At 35.0% G+C, this 13,794-nt stretch overlaps 1 protein-coding gene across 50 annotated transcripts in view; it reads left to right on the top strand.

The window, feature by feature from the left end:
• ZMYND11 (zinc finger MYND-type containing 11) overlaps window positions 1-13,794 on the top strand; it is a 117,231-nt gene that overhangs the window by 68,946 nt on the left and 34,491 nt on the right. For 16 of the 50 annotated variants that reach the window (XM_070501206.1, XM_070501214.1, XM_044761831.2 and 13 more), the window contains 2 exons: window positions 2,259-2,418; window positions 12,671-12,832. In XM_070501206.1, the coding sequence (XP_070357307.1) occupies window positions 2,259-2,418; window positions 12,671-12,832 (322 nt within the window). Of the gene's footprint in view, window positions 1-1,399; window positions 1,484-2,258; window positions 2,419-9,960; window positions 10,006-12,112; window positions 12,209-12,670; window positions 12,833-13,794 lie in introns of those variants that run through there. The other 34 variants (XM_014856233.3, XM_070501203.1, XM_044761830.2 and 31 more) reach the window with 5 other exon arrangements.

The following is a 13,794-nucleotide window of genomic DNA, read 5'->3' as shown; positions in this document are numbered from 1 at the left end:
AATCTATTAAGGTTGTTTTTGTGGCTGATTTTACGCTAAACTTGATAGAATGTTTCTTGGACCTACTGAAGGTATTTTTGGGGTTTCAGAATAATTTCAACTGGATTTGTCTTATTAATTGGATCTTCTGTATCCATACGTAATTTTGTCTAGTAGATGTTTTTGTGGACTGAGAGGAGTGAATTAAAGTCTCATAATTCTGTATTGTCGATATTTCCTTTATTATTATAGTTTTTGCTTTATAACTGTCTATGCCCTGTTTGTGTTTTTTAAAGTGATTTTTGCCCTGAATTCCAAATGCTTTCCATTGCAGTGTTGACTCTGCTTCATTTGGGTTGAGTTTTTATGATATGCCTTTGCCCATTCTTTCTAAATGAGTCACTTTTCAATATGTCTCCTGTAGACAGCATATTTTTTGTGATTCAGTCTGTTTTTTTCTTTTAATTGTTGAGTTAAAAGACGAACTTCTTTGGTTTTGGTCCTCTCATCATATTTCGTATCCTTTTTGTTTTATTGTTTCTTTTGTTGTTTTTATGTTTTACTACATAATGTATTTTATGTGTTACATGTATGTGTTTTGTGTATTACATGTATGCATTTTATGTATTACACTATTTAATGTGTTTTTTATGAGTTTCTTCAGATAATTTAGAACATTAGAGTTTTTGTTCTAAGGGTACCTTTGTAAACGTAAATAATATGCTTAATTCCTGTGGTAATTCTATTGTCTCCCTACCGTGAACAGTGAGGAATAGTACATTTTCCCTTTTGCCCATGTCCCTTCCCCACATTCCAAACTTCAGTTGGTTATTTTTGTTAGTGTTGACCTTTGTCTGTATAGCCAACACGACATCAGCCACACTCCCCATCTGTCTCTTTCTTTTAGCCCTCAGTTAACTGCATGGGCAGAGAAAGCAGGCACTTGTTTAAAAGTTAGTTATCTCCTAAACAGAAAACAGTTCTCGTCCAGAGACTGAGACACAGAATTCTCGCCATCACTCCTTCTGCTGGGGATTTGCTTTTCCTGTTGAAATTCGTCCCCTGAGCTTAGAAGGTTCTTCAGTGATGAGTTCTTGCATCTTCAAGATGATTTGTTTTGAATGCTTTGAGACTTAAATGACAGATTAATTGGATATAAAATTCTTGTCCTGCTTAATTTCCTCGAGGACTCATGGGCTTTGTTCCCCGTCTTCCAGCATGGAATGTTTCTCTGGAGAGTCTGAGGCCGTTGTGGTTTGTCTCATATTATGTTTTTGTATCTGGATATCCAAAGGACTCTTTGATGCCCAGACGTTTACTGGTAGAGGGTGTTGGAGTTTGTTTAGGGTGGAATGGAAAATGGCACAAATTCAACTGTATCTATAACCTTATATTTCCTTAAAAAATAAAAAAAGATATGAAGCAAATTTCCCAAATGTTAACAAGAGTTCAATATAATTGATGAATACAAGGGAATCTGCACCATTATTCTCTATGGTCCAGGGTATGTTTCAAACACTAATTTTTTTTTTTTTTTTTGGCTGAAGAAGATTCGCCCTGAACTAAGGTCTATGCCAATCTTCCTCTAGTTTTTAGTATGTGGGCCGCCAGCACTGCATGGCTGCTAACAGATGGGTGTAGACCACTCCCGGGAACCAAACCCAGGCTGCCACAGTGGTGCGCGCTGAACTTAACCACCAGGCCACCAGAGCTGGCCCATGTAACTCAGAGAGCACTTGTATGCTTTAGTGATCCAGTCCACAGCATATTTCACTGAAAAGCACGTTCTTGCCTTATTGATCCAATGTGCATTCTTGTTTTCTTTATATGTGGACAACCACTCATGTAATTCCTATATTTTCTTTGGTGTCATTTCTTAAGTTTTGAGTAAAAGTATTTTACATTCTAAAGTCCTGTGGCTGGAGATTATAAACTTTTAAATTTAGAGTCTGCAGAGTGGAAATTAGTGGTAATTGCTCCAGAGGCTAGAACTAAATGGGATGTTATCTAAAATCTGTTAAGTGATTTATATTTGCTGGTTTGGGATTATTTTGAACAGATATTCCTCTAAATATACGAAATAGAATTAAGGTTTAAGATACTATGATAATTGAAAGAGTTAAGTATTCAGAACTCTCCCTCTCTCCCTCCATTCCAGCAGGGCTCCCATTAGTACAAGTCATAATAAAAGAAATAAGTCACCTCTATTTTATTTCTTTTTCTCATTTTTATTTTTTAGTACTAAGATATTTTTAAATCTTTTTTTCCTCTGTGTTCAGGTATATGTCTCGAGTCCACGGTATGCATCCAAAAGAGACCACCCGTCAGCTGAGCTTAGCTGTGAAGGATGGTCTCATTGTGGAGACTCTGACAGTGGGCTGCAAAGGTTCCAAAGCTGGTATTGAACAGGAAGGATATTGGTTGCCAGGAGATGAGATTGTAAGTATCTTTTGTTCGATAGATTTGGAGATGCTGACTTTAAGTTTTTGAACATTATTTAAATACAACCTATAGAAATTTATTTTCAGAAGTTTAGTAATGTTTCACTTTAACACTTTTTATTAACGTTAAGGACCTACACTGGTAAGATGGAGACTTTGCTCCCTGATTTTTTAGGAGAAAAATCACTTTTACAACAAGCTTGCTTTCTCTGTCTAGCTTATCTTGAATCCAAAAACAAAACAAACAAAAGCCCTTTAAATGTACACACAATTAATGGTATTCCTAAGTGTTTTCTTCAATAAATATTAGTAAAAAGGAAAATGTTTCAATACAGGGTAATGTTGATGCTGTCTGGACAGATTGAAAGGGGTCAGCTGTCTTCTCAGCTGAGCGTCTCTCTTCAGGGTGGGTGACGGCAGAGCCCAGAGCCGCCCTTCAGCTAGGTGTGCAGAGCACAGAGGTTCCAGGTGGTAGGCTCCCCTGGCCACTGTCTCCACACACAATGACAACAGCTGGTTTTGTGGCACTTGCACAGAAATCATAGGAAAGACAAAGTTGATTTTCTTTATATTTTTACCTGGTTCTTACTTTGACTCTTAGGTTATGATATTTTAGTCTTCTGTTTCCTCTTGGTGTCATTGAGAAGTACATTTTGTTCTAATGTAAAGATTGGTTTCATGTGTAATATTTCTATCTTCCTACCTATTTGCTTTTGATATTTCTAATAGTTTGATTGGAAAAATCTTAATTTTTGCAAAGGAACATTATTTAAGATGATAGTTTTCAAGTATAATAGACATTAATTTTTTTAGTTTCTCATAGAAATGGATTTAATAATTAGGTATTTTGAGGGTGTTTTATCATGAATTCTTTAAAATCTGAAAAATAAGACAAAATCTTAAAACTGATTCTTTGTGGAAATACTTCCCAAAAACTTTGGATCATATTTCCCTTTCTGGCTCCACAGCAGATGAGACAGCAAACACACACTCACCTGTCAGGTCTGAGAGCAATGAAGTGGTAACACATTGTCTGGGGGGAGTTAGTACATGGAAGCAGGTATGATAAGTTATAAATTAATACAGAAGTGCTTCCATTTTACCTCAGTTTTTGTCATTTTAATCTCTGCCTTCAAAGTTTCAGGAAAGAAAAATCACATTATCAACAAAAAGAAAACATGGAAGAAAAAATGCTTAATGTCACTGGTATTATTTGATTTGTGTACTCTATTGTTCTTGAAAACTTAAGTGAAAATGTTTATATCAGAATAATTTTTCTGTTGACTTCCTTACAGAAAGGTAATCTTTGTTGCCAATAAAGAAACTTTGGGTCCCAAGCCATAATAATAATAACAATATCAAGTGATGTAAGTCTGTCTACATCAGACATTTAAATGAGGACCACTGATAATTGATAGCTTATTATATACTCAAAATAGTCCAGATAACATAAAATTTTCAATCCCCAAACACTTAGAAACTTACGGATTTAGTCTAGAAGGCTATACTGATAATTTCTGAAATTTACACAGTAATTAACCAATAGTAAATGTAACTTAATCTACAAGATTTTGGTTTGTGGGTCATGTATTCATTTTTTCATAAAACTGATTTTATTTCTCCTTGCTTTTTAGATTTGTGCTTTTCCATATGCTTTCTTCCTCTTCAAGTTGAAGTTTATTTGCTCAGTTTAATTCAACAAGCATTAATGAGCTATTATACATTTGCCACTAATTAGGTTCTGTATAATATCTTTTATTTTTACATGTCCTTACTGTATGTATTTGTAGCATCATCTTTCTCTTTTTTCTTTTTTCTAGATGAAATCTTACATGTAAAGCATACAACCAGTGTACAGATTTTATTAATTCTGGTTGGTTCTTATTCACATTTTTATACAAAGTATGCATTTATGATATAAATACACCTGAGTATATAAAAATTGTGCCTTGTTTATACAATATGCAAATATTAAAAATCCAAAGGCAGTGTAATGTAGTAGAAAGAGGTAAGGTCTTATATGTTACAAAAGAAAGGGCTTTTCAGTCTCATCTCAAGCATTTATTTAGTTGTGTGACCTTGAGGAAATTTCTTAACCTCCGATCCTCAGCTGTAATATGGTATATTAATATCTATTTCATTTGATTGTTTTAAGGATTAAATGAGATTATCTATATAAAGCATACAACTGTGTACTCAGAGCAATTTTTTGACCAGTGAATAAATATGCTTAAAACAAGAAATGCCTATATAGTGTAGCAAAAGCACAAATTTCTTACTAACCATACAAATAAAAATTCTCATTATGGTCTTTTTACTTTTCAACCTGTATCCCCAGGCACAAGGAGATTTGTAAAGAGGTTTTCCTTTACGATGCTGGATCTGTAAAATGATGAGACTAATTATATGTATATCTCATAACTGTGGCTGGTGTACCACCTAGCTACCCAGGGGCTGTCATGTGCTCAACTTTCATTCCCTAAGAGTACTCTAGAAGGACCCACAACTGATATGCGTCACTCTTGGCACAGCACAAGCATGTCACACTGGCCAGCTCTGTGTGTTTGTAGGGACTGTGTGGCCCGTGTATGCAGGCCATTGAGTATGAGAGCCAGTTGTGAACTGTACAACTTAGGAAGTGTCACTCACTTGTCAGACATCATATACTTGTATGTTTATTCAGCAGTTCTCTAGCATATGGCGATAAAGTGTCTTATCCTAACAAAGTGAGTCTTAAGGAAGGATCGCCTTATCTAATTTGCACAAAGGTACTCTGTGGGCTGGTGACAGCCCTGCACGCTGACCTTGGAGTCTGGGACCCCCCTTTGTAATGTTTCTAGCTTGTATATGATATGATGCCTCTAAAAACTTGAGATTTTACATTGAAAGATGTACATTAGGGGCCAGCCCCGTGGCTGAGTGGTTAAGTTTGTGTGCTCTGCTGCGGCGGCCCATGGTTTTGCCAGTTTGAATCCTGGGCACGGACATGGCACCACTCATCAGGCCATGCTGAGGCAGCATCCCATATGCCACAACTAGAAGGACCCACAACTAAGAATATACAACTATGTACCGGAGGGCTTTGGGGAGGAAAAGGAAAAAAAAAAAAAAAGATGTACATTATTATTCACCTTGTTGACTTTCTGACCCCACATCAGGAGAAGAAAAAATCAAGTAGATATATATATATATATGACCTTGGGAAGGAAAGGTTTATAATTTTTTGTTTATTCATTTTTAAACCTTAATTCAGACTTACAAATATTCTTTTTTCAGGAAGTTCTGTCACTTGAAAATGGATAGTGAAGCTCTTCTTCTTTTCCTTCTGTAGCCTCTAAAAATAGTAGCTGTAGCACACAGGTGGGGAAAAAGTTGATTTCTCTTGATAAGTCCTACGAGTTATATCCCTTGATAGAAATCCTTTTTTGCATTAGGAAAGAGACTGGGCTCTCTTTGTCTTTGCTTCCACAATTATGGTGAGAAAGAGTGTAGCTTTCTTTATGCCACTCAGCTAGAGTTGAGCAAAGAGTTTGTTGGTGTCACGTTTTTATTACACCTCTGCTACCTTTTTTCCATGCTTATTTTTGAAAACTTGATACAATTGAAGAATATGCATATCTCGAGTAACATTATTTTTATTAAATCCAGCAATCATATAATAAAAGCCTAACTTTAATAACATGTCAGGATATAATTATATATAATCTGTTAAAAAGGAAGCCTGTATAAGTCAAAGACAGTGGCCTCCATTTTACTCAGATTCCTTGTATTAGGTTAGAGTGATTTTTAGACATTTTGAGATGCCAGTCTCACCCATCATTTATAGCCATTTTGAAGTGTTAATTCATTTGGAGAAACTATGATAAAATTAGGTAATAAATAAGCATCTTCGTGGTGATATTTTAAATATGTCCATTTGACATAGAATGAAAAATGTAGTTATTAAAAATGAGGCCACTCTCAATTTCAAGTGCTTTGCTTAAATATTAGTAAATAAGCAAAAGTATATGAACCAACCAATTTTTTAAATGACAATCTTGCTTAACCTGGGAAATACTGTTAATAAATTTTCTCTGATCATCTAAAACTTCCAGATTTATGTGTCATTAATATTCACTCATAGGATCCAAATAATTCTTTTAGAGATGGTTTTCATTACTTCTGAAATTATTTTGGTAAGAGGCCAATAGACCAGGGCAGAGTGAAACTTTGTGATGTCTGACCATTCAACATTTTGTTATATCAAGGCTTTTTTCTTTTGATTTTTTAAAGAAATGCTATGTATTCTCGTGGAGTGCTTCATCATCTACCTGCTCTAAAGAAATGTACATGGACGTCTACATTCAATTCATATCTGATAACAATATTTCATGTCCTTTATTCTAACAACTTGAGAAATTTATTTCTCGAGCAGAATTTTACAGTTTGCTGGGCTGAGCTGTTGGTATTTAGTAGCATCCTTCATAATAAACACAGTTAATTTGTTATGAGTTAAACTCTTTACTCATAAGGTGCTCCCTAAAGATAGGAAGGTCTTATAAAAAATATTTAATGTAATCTAGTAGGGCAGGTAACCTTAAGTTACAGATCATTTGCAGATAAAGCATATCAAATATGTGTTTTGATATTGAAGTAGTTGTTATTTATTTGGTGACTTCCAACTTTATTGACCATCCCTGGCACAAAGCTATCACTCTACCCTAATATTTGAAAGACACTTTCGATCTGACGTTAAATGATTTGGACACCAGTGTAGAGAATGACTTAAAAGTGTGAAAAAATGACATTTACTATGAAACTACTGCTTTCTTTACTTACCTGACAAATCTGGACTCAGGGTCTCATTTCTTCTTTCATAGTTAATGCCAGTTCAGAAATCATGCATCAGACCACATCTGATCTTTGGTTAGACCCCTTCTGCCAGTTTGGCTACTTATGATTCAAGAGCAACTGCAGATGTGAGGTCAGGGCTGGCTGTGCTGTCCAGCTTCAGTCTGAGTACTTTCTTTTCACATAACCCAGTTTGTCCTAACAATAAGCAGGACCTTGTATGACTTTTAAACTAGGCATAAATGAAAAGGTAGAATTAATTCTGTATTTTTTGCCTTTTCTCATTTGTTTAAGGGTTTGGCACCTGTGGGTTTTTTTGGGTTTTTTTTTTTTTTTTTTTTTTTTCCAGTGAGGGAGGTGGCCCTGACCTAACATCTGTTGTCAGTCTTCCTCTTTTGCTTGAGGAAGATTGTCCCTGAGCTAACGTCTGTGCCAGTCTTCCTCTATTTTGTATGTGGGACACCACCACAGCATGGCTGATGAGTGGCGTAGGTCCACACCTGCCATCAGAACCCATGAACCCCAGGCCACCAAAGTGGAGTGTGTGAACTTAACCACTGTGCCACCAGGACAGCCCTTTGACTCCATTTAAGAAGCATAGTTAATGAAAATACATGTTTTGTGGTTTCTTGAAGAGATTAACATGTGGTATTGGGGATCAGTGAATTGAGTCTTAATTTACAGATAGACACGATAGGCAAGATAGACACTTTTTCCTGTCACCTGCTTCTCCCAATTCAGAATGACCATTCTGAAAGGAGCGCTGGTTTATCTATCTTTTGAAGCTTAGCTCACATCTTTTAGATACAAGGTGGGATTGGATTCATGTCTTATTCCCAAGAAATAACACCATTGAACAGCCATGGCAAGAAGTGCTCCCTTGATTTGTTCTTGAAAAAATATTGAGAGAGGCCTGTGGAATTCAAACAGCTTGACTCTCCCAGCTCACTTCATATGGCAGAGTGAAGTAAGATTTCTTTTTAAGTTGAGATGTTTGCATTTTTCTTATTATAATTATACTCATAAATTGATTGATGTTTTAAGTGCCCTGAGTACAAAACTTGATGCCCCTGGGATACTGTTGATTTTTCTTAAGTGAAATATATTTGATTATATTTTTGTTAATTATGTGCAGAACTACACTTTTCTTTCTTCCAAAGGCCTCTTACCGGTCTCAGATACAAAAATATAATAATTTATTTCTAAGTATTGGCGATTATTAATTAATTAAAAACCAATTATACTACAGGCTATGTGTATTCAAACTGTAATGTACTTATACTTAGAAATTATTCTTGCTTTGGTCAAGAATTTCCATTTTATTCAATAGAATGTTTTGGGTCATGCTATCCTGTTAGAAACTTTTCAGCTTATATTGAGAGTGTGCGTGTGTGTGTGTGTGTGAGAGAGAGAGAGAGAGTTCTTTTTTTTCTCCTTCTGTAAATTGTTTTACTAAGCAATGTTGTAATGTTTAAAAAATATTTAAAATTACTGGAAATATTTAATTATCAAATTCTTGCCTCTCAATGATTAACTGAATTTATTAACAGAATTAAACTAAACCTAGAATTGTAGAGAATTTTCACATTGTGTCTTTGTTAAAATACCACATCAAACACATATTTGATAATGTAAGATTTATCTGCTCATTACACAGAAATAGGGAATAGCTTTAAAAGCTAGAGTCTCTTTTGAATATGATGAGGGTGGATTCTGGTTCCAAAGGCCTAGGTTCCAGACACGTTTCTCCCACTGAGCCCTCTTGCTTCAGTGTTATCTCTAAAGTGAGCTAGTGATATTTCTTGGTCCATCTAGCGTACAGAAATGTTGTGAGTCAGCTGTCATAGTGAACTTAAAGTCCTGAAAAAGAAATCGCACATGTATAGCTACAAGCGTCACATCATTTGTGACTTAATTCCTATTTTTTGGGCTATAGTAAATAAACCACATTAATAACACCAGCTAAGACTTACTGATCATAGTAACTGATTTGATCCTTACAAAAACCCTGTAAACTAGGCACTATTATTTTGTTCATTTTACAGACAGAAAATGATAAATAGGAAAGCTAAGTCTTCTGCCCCAGATCACACAGCCTGTGAGTGCCAGAGCCGGGATTTGAGCCAGTCTGGCTCCAGAGTCCTAACCACATGCTGTAAACGGTGACACCGACGTAGGTCAGCAGGCTGCTCCAGGTAGAGGAATGTCAACTGCTAGGTTCTGAAGACAGCCTGTGTAAATTTCACACTGTGGTAAAGTATTGAGTTTACCACATTTACACTCATCATCCTGCTTTTTAAAAGAAATCCACCTTGAACCAGTTTCAGATCAATAACACATACATTCATGGTCTGGTGCAAATTTATAATGGCACTGAATTTGTTAGTAAAATGTTTTTCTAACATCATTATAGGTTTCATGGCACATGAATTCTTAGAGATTTTTCTCTATGTCCATTGGTAGTTTTTGTGTTAGTGTCAAAAGTTTCCTCTTAAAGTAGTAGTGACTCTTGAGTTTGCATGCTACTGTCTTTTCATTTATGATTAGCACATTCATAGATTAGCAATTGATATCATCTGCAAAATAATATAAGTCGTATAGCAAATAAACAGTTTGACCATGTACAAAATCCCTTTAGCTCTGTGTATTGCCTGATATTGAGCAAAGTTATAGTAGAGAGACCAAGATTATTCTGTTTTTATTTTGAAAGGCCTACAGTATGCAGCCTTTCTCCAGGACAGCAACCCCAAACAAGGTGAACTAATTTTGCACTATGTTATTTTACTTTAATTCTGCTTTTTTTTTTTTTTTGTATTATGTTTCTATCTTTCTTTAGGCTAGCTTAGTTAACTCTTGCTAGAATTGTTCATTAAAACCATACTATCTTTACATTGCTTCTAGTTTTGAATTTTGTGCTAGTAGGTTTGCTTTTAAAAACTTTCTTGAAGTATTGGAGTGGTATTTCACATAGTATATGCTGTCAGTCAGGCTGTTTCTAAAGTAGTTGCTGACATCTGGTGAAATCCAGTGAAAATACAAACTTAGATTTTTGGCATACATTATTGAGTATTAGTCAAAAGCGCTGCATAAATGAATTCTATTTACAAAAATAAATTATAGGCAGCTCTGCCTGTTATAAACATGCGTGTATCATTTGTACATCAGAAAAATGTTTCTTGGATTCCGAATCTAATAACTTTTGAACATGGCTTTTGCATGTTTTATGTGTTCTAGACAGCTATTGCTATGATTAAAACAATGAATGGCACATACATACCCAGCTCATATATCAGATAACAGAGTTAGTTATATGCCATTATATAAACATAGGTATCCAAATGTTTCTTTACTTTTACTTCATTTGAATTATACTTTCATATAAGTCTTATGAAAAACCAAGTCTAGTATTAAACACCCCATCAAAGAAAGATCCACTTTCATCTTTGTTTCTGGAGTGGATGAGAGAGGATGGGAAAGGAAAAGGTAGGAGGTAATGTGGAGAGGCTGGAGCTATGCACCAAATTATAATGTCTTGCTTCTTTTTCTTAGTTAACCTAGTAACTACCATTTTGAGAATCACAGGAAGATGAATTAATGTAAAAAATTTAAAATGATAAAGGATGGCCGTTTCTTTTGTTAATAATGAGTCAAATAAGCCACCAAAATCCTTTAAGATGTGAGCTATGAGGAAAATACTTTGAAATTCTTTGTGTTAAACTTGGAAAGAGTTCTGTTAATTAAAAATAGAACAAAGCATCTTATCTCCACTAAAACCTAATTTATCAATTATTTTTGATACAAAAATTAAAATAGCTAAAATGCAGCTTACATATGAGCTGTGTGAAATGGGTCCACAGTGGCTGTTGTTTTAGTACAGCCCAGCACCATATACACATTTTGTCTCTGTGGTGCCTCTGTGTTCGACTTTGTGAGGTAGATTTTTTCCTACAATATACAGATTTGGGGGTGGTTTTTTTGGGTCAAATCTGTATATTACAATTTTTTAAGCAGACTGACTGAAATTACTCCACCTAAGTAAGTTTGCAGTTTTTATATCTGCAGCAAGTAACTAAAAATGGTCATGCTTTTTTCTTTATTAGTTTGATCGATAAAGACCACCAATTTCTTAATAAAAAGCAAACCAAAAAGATTACATTGTTGCACAATTTACTAATGTACTCTAGCCATGACTCTCAATGTGGATTGGAAGGCACGAATTTTGGAACATTAGTGACTCTTCCCTTTTGAAGGAGTGGGTAGTAGCCACTCATATGATCATAAGCAGTAAAACTTCGAACCTGAAGCACCCAAGGAGGTTCTGCTTACTGAACAAGTACTGTGTTGAAGCCCATTTATTGGGGAAGTTACTGATGTAAGAGAGAGCGAAGAAGCTGCTCAACCTCAGAAACAGTGTAGACAGTGATTTATAAAGAGAAGAGAGATGGCAGAGCCCAAGTTTGGAATTTCAGAATCCCCATCGGAAGTGGCCTTGATTACACTAAATGTTCATTTAGTTATTACATCTACAAAAGAAGGGTGAGAATTAATCTATCACTCTTAACACAGGTATTTTTTGATAAAAGCTAAGAGTGATATTTATGAAGAATGAATTCTAAATTAAGAGAGCGTATAACATCTTCCTGTTTATGTTTAAATGGTTTTGGCTGTACAAAAAAGAGTGTAACAAAAAAGAAAATGTTGACGAACACCTGTATACCTGCAGTTATGTTCTTTTATTTCCAGGAATAGTCCCAATAAGAAAATAAGCTACTTCCTTTTTTGTTTTTTATCGTAATGTCCTTTGGAGAATGTGATTAAACCTTTAGTTTCACATTTTCAATTTATTTTTCCAAATTCAACAGACCCTGAAAATTTGACAACCTATCAGAACATGGACATTCTGATTAATGGTTATTTTCAATAAAGCATCCAATACCATGGATGAGAAGATAAGAATAGTGAGCATCACCATTTATTACTATTCTCTCTGTTCCCACAGTGTGCTAAGTACTTACTATATATTTCTTAAAAGCAGAACAACACAGAGGTTTGTTTATTTGAAATACTAAGCTATAGATGTTGGTTTGGGGTATTCAGTTTACTGAAGCAGTTTTTCCATAGATTATATTAAAAAATGAAAGATAACATTAGAACTGGGATTGGCTTTGGAATTACTTCATTTTGGACTGGTTTTGCTATCAGATCACCTTAAGACATTTTGAATATTAATACTGTTTAGGAAAGAATTTAAAATTTAAAGAAGCAAATTTCTAGGTGTATTTTCCCTCTTGTTTTAATACAGTAAATGTCTAAAATTGTTTATAATGCCTAACTTCTGATGGACTTTAGTTTCAATTTTGTTCTTAGTCATTGCAGATATTGACAAAATGTCATACGAAATTATTTTGTATTTTTTGTAGGACTGGGAAACAGAAAATCATGACTGGTATTGTTTTGAATGCCATTTGCCTGGAGAGGTGTTGATATGTGACCTGTGTTTTCGTGTGTATCATTCCAAGTGTTTGTCTGATGAGTACAGGCTTAGAGACAGCAGTAGTCACTGGCAGTGCCCAGTTTGCAGGGTGAGTACCTATGAGCTTTAATGTGCTGGTCAGAGGGTTGGAATTCATTAACAACAGCTGCACAAAGATACCCCAGGTTGTCTTGCCAGGTTAATGGGTAAAGTGCTGGAGGGTGGGGGTTACCTACTGAAATGATGGTAAATGAACATAGTGGACTCATAAATGGATATCACAGACACGTAACATACTCAGGGTATGGATTTTAGAAAGTTTTAATCACATAAAAATATACTCTCTTCCCTTACTTTACACTTGCCTCTGGATTGTGTGACTCCTTTAATGGATCAAGAAATACTCTCCCATGCCAAGGTCTGTTCAGTCAGTCCTCTCTACTACTGAAAACAACAGCTAACAGAAGGCGCATGGTTGGAAACATTCGTGTCTACTTCCTATTTTATATCCATGTAATGTTGCCTCTATTTTTTGTCATATCACTGGTTAGTCTATTTCTTGCTTATATTTGATTTGGAGGGTGGAGGGATGGGACAGTTGTGTATAAAGAATTGTAATTATTTAAAGCAAAATGAAATAGTCTGGTAGGTAAAATTAGGTACTTTCCACAATTATTTTCATTCGTATTATTTGCCCATTGAAAAGTATACATAGCTGTGCTTGTTGGTTGCGGAATGTCATGTGTGTGTGTGTATACGAGTGATGTGTGATACTTAAACACTTCATTACATATGGCATTGATGGTGATTAGTAAGAAATGATTTGATTGCAACCTCTATTGTTTTGTACTTGAAATTATTAAGACTCTTATTTGAAACTGTGCAAATTGTCAAGATTACTCATGAGTTCAGTTTGTGAATATGCTTTATAATGCTTGAGTAATTTAAGTATTCATTTATTCTTCCAAGAAAAGTTTTGTCTTCATAATTTTCCCCCTCTTTATTAGCAACCAAAAGTTTCCTACCAGCATGATGAGCAAAATATAGTACATTCTAGTCTTCCCTTAATAT

This window comes from Equus asinus, chromosome 29 (genome assembly GCF_041296235.1).
Source record: "Equus asinus isolate D_3611 breed Donkey chromosome 29, EquAss-T2T_v2, whole genome shotgun sequence".
Lineage (NCBI taxonomy): Eukaryota > Metazoa > Chordata > Mammalia > Perissodactyla > Equidae > Equus > Equus asinus.
Note: the sequence above shows the minus strand (reverse complement) of the source record. Positions and strands in the feature narration are given on the sequence as shown.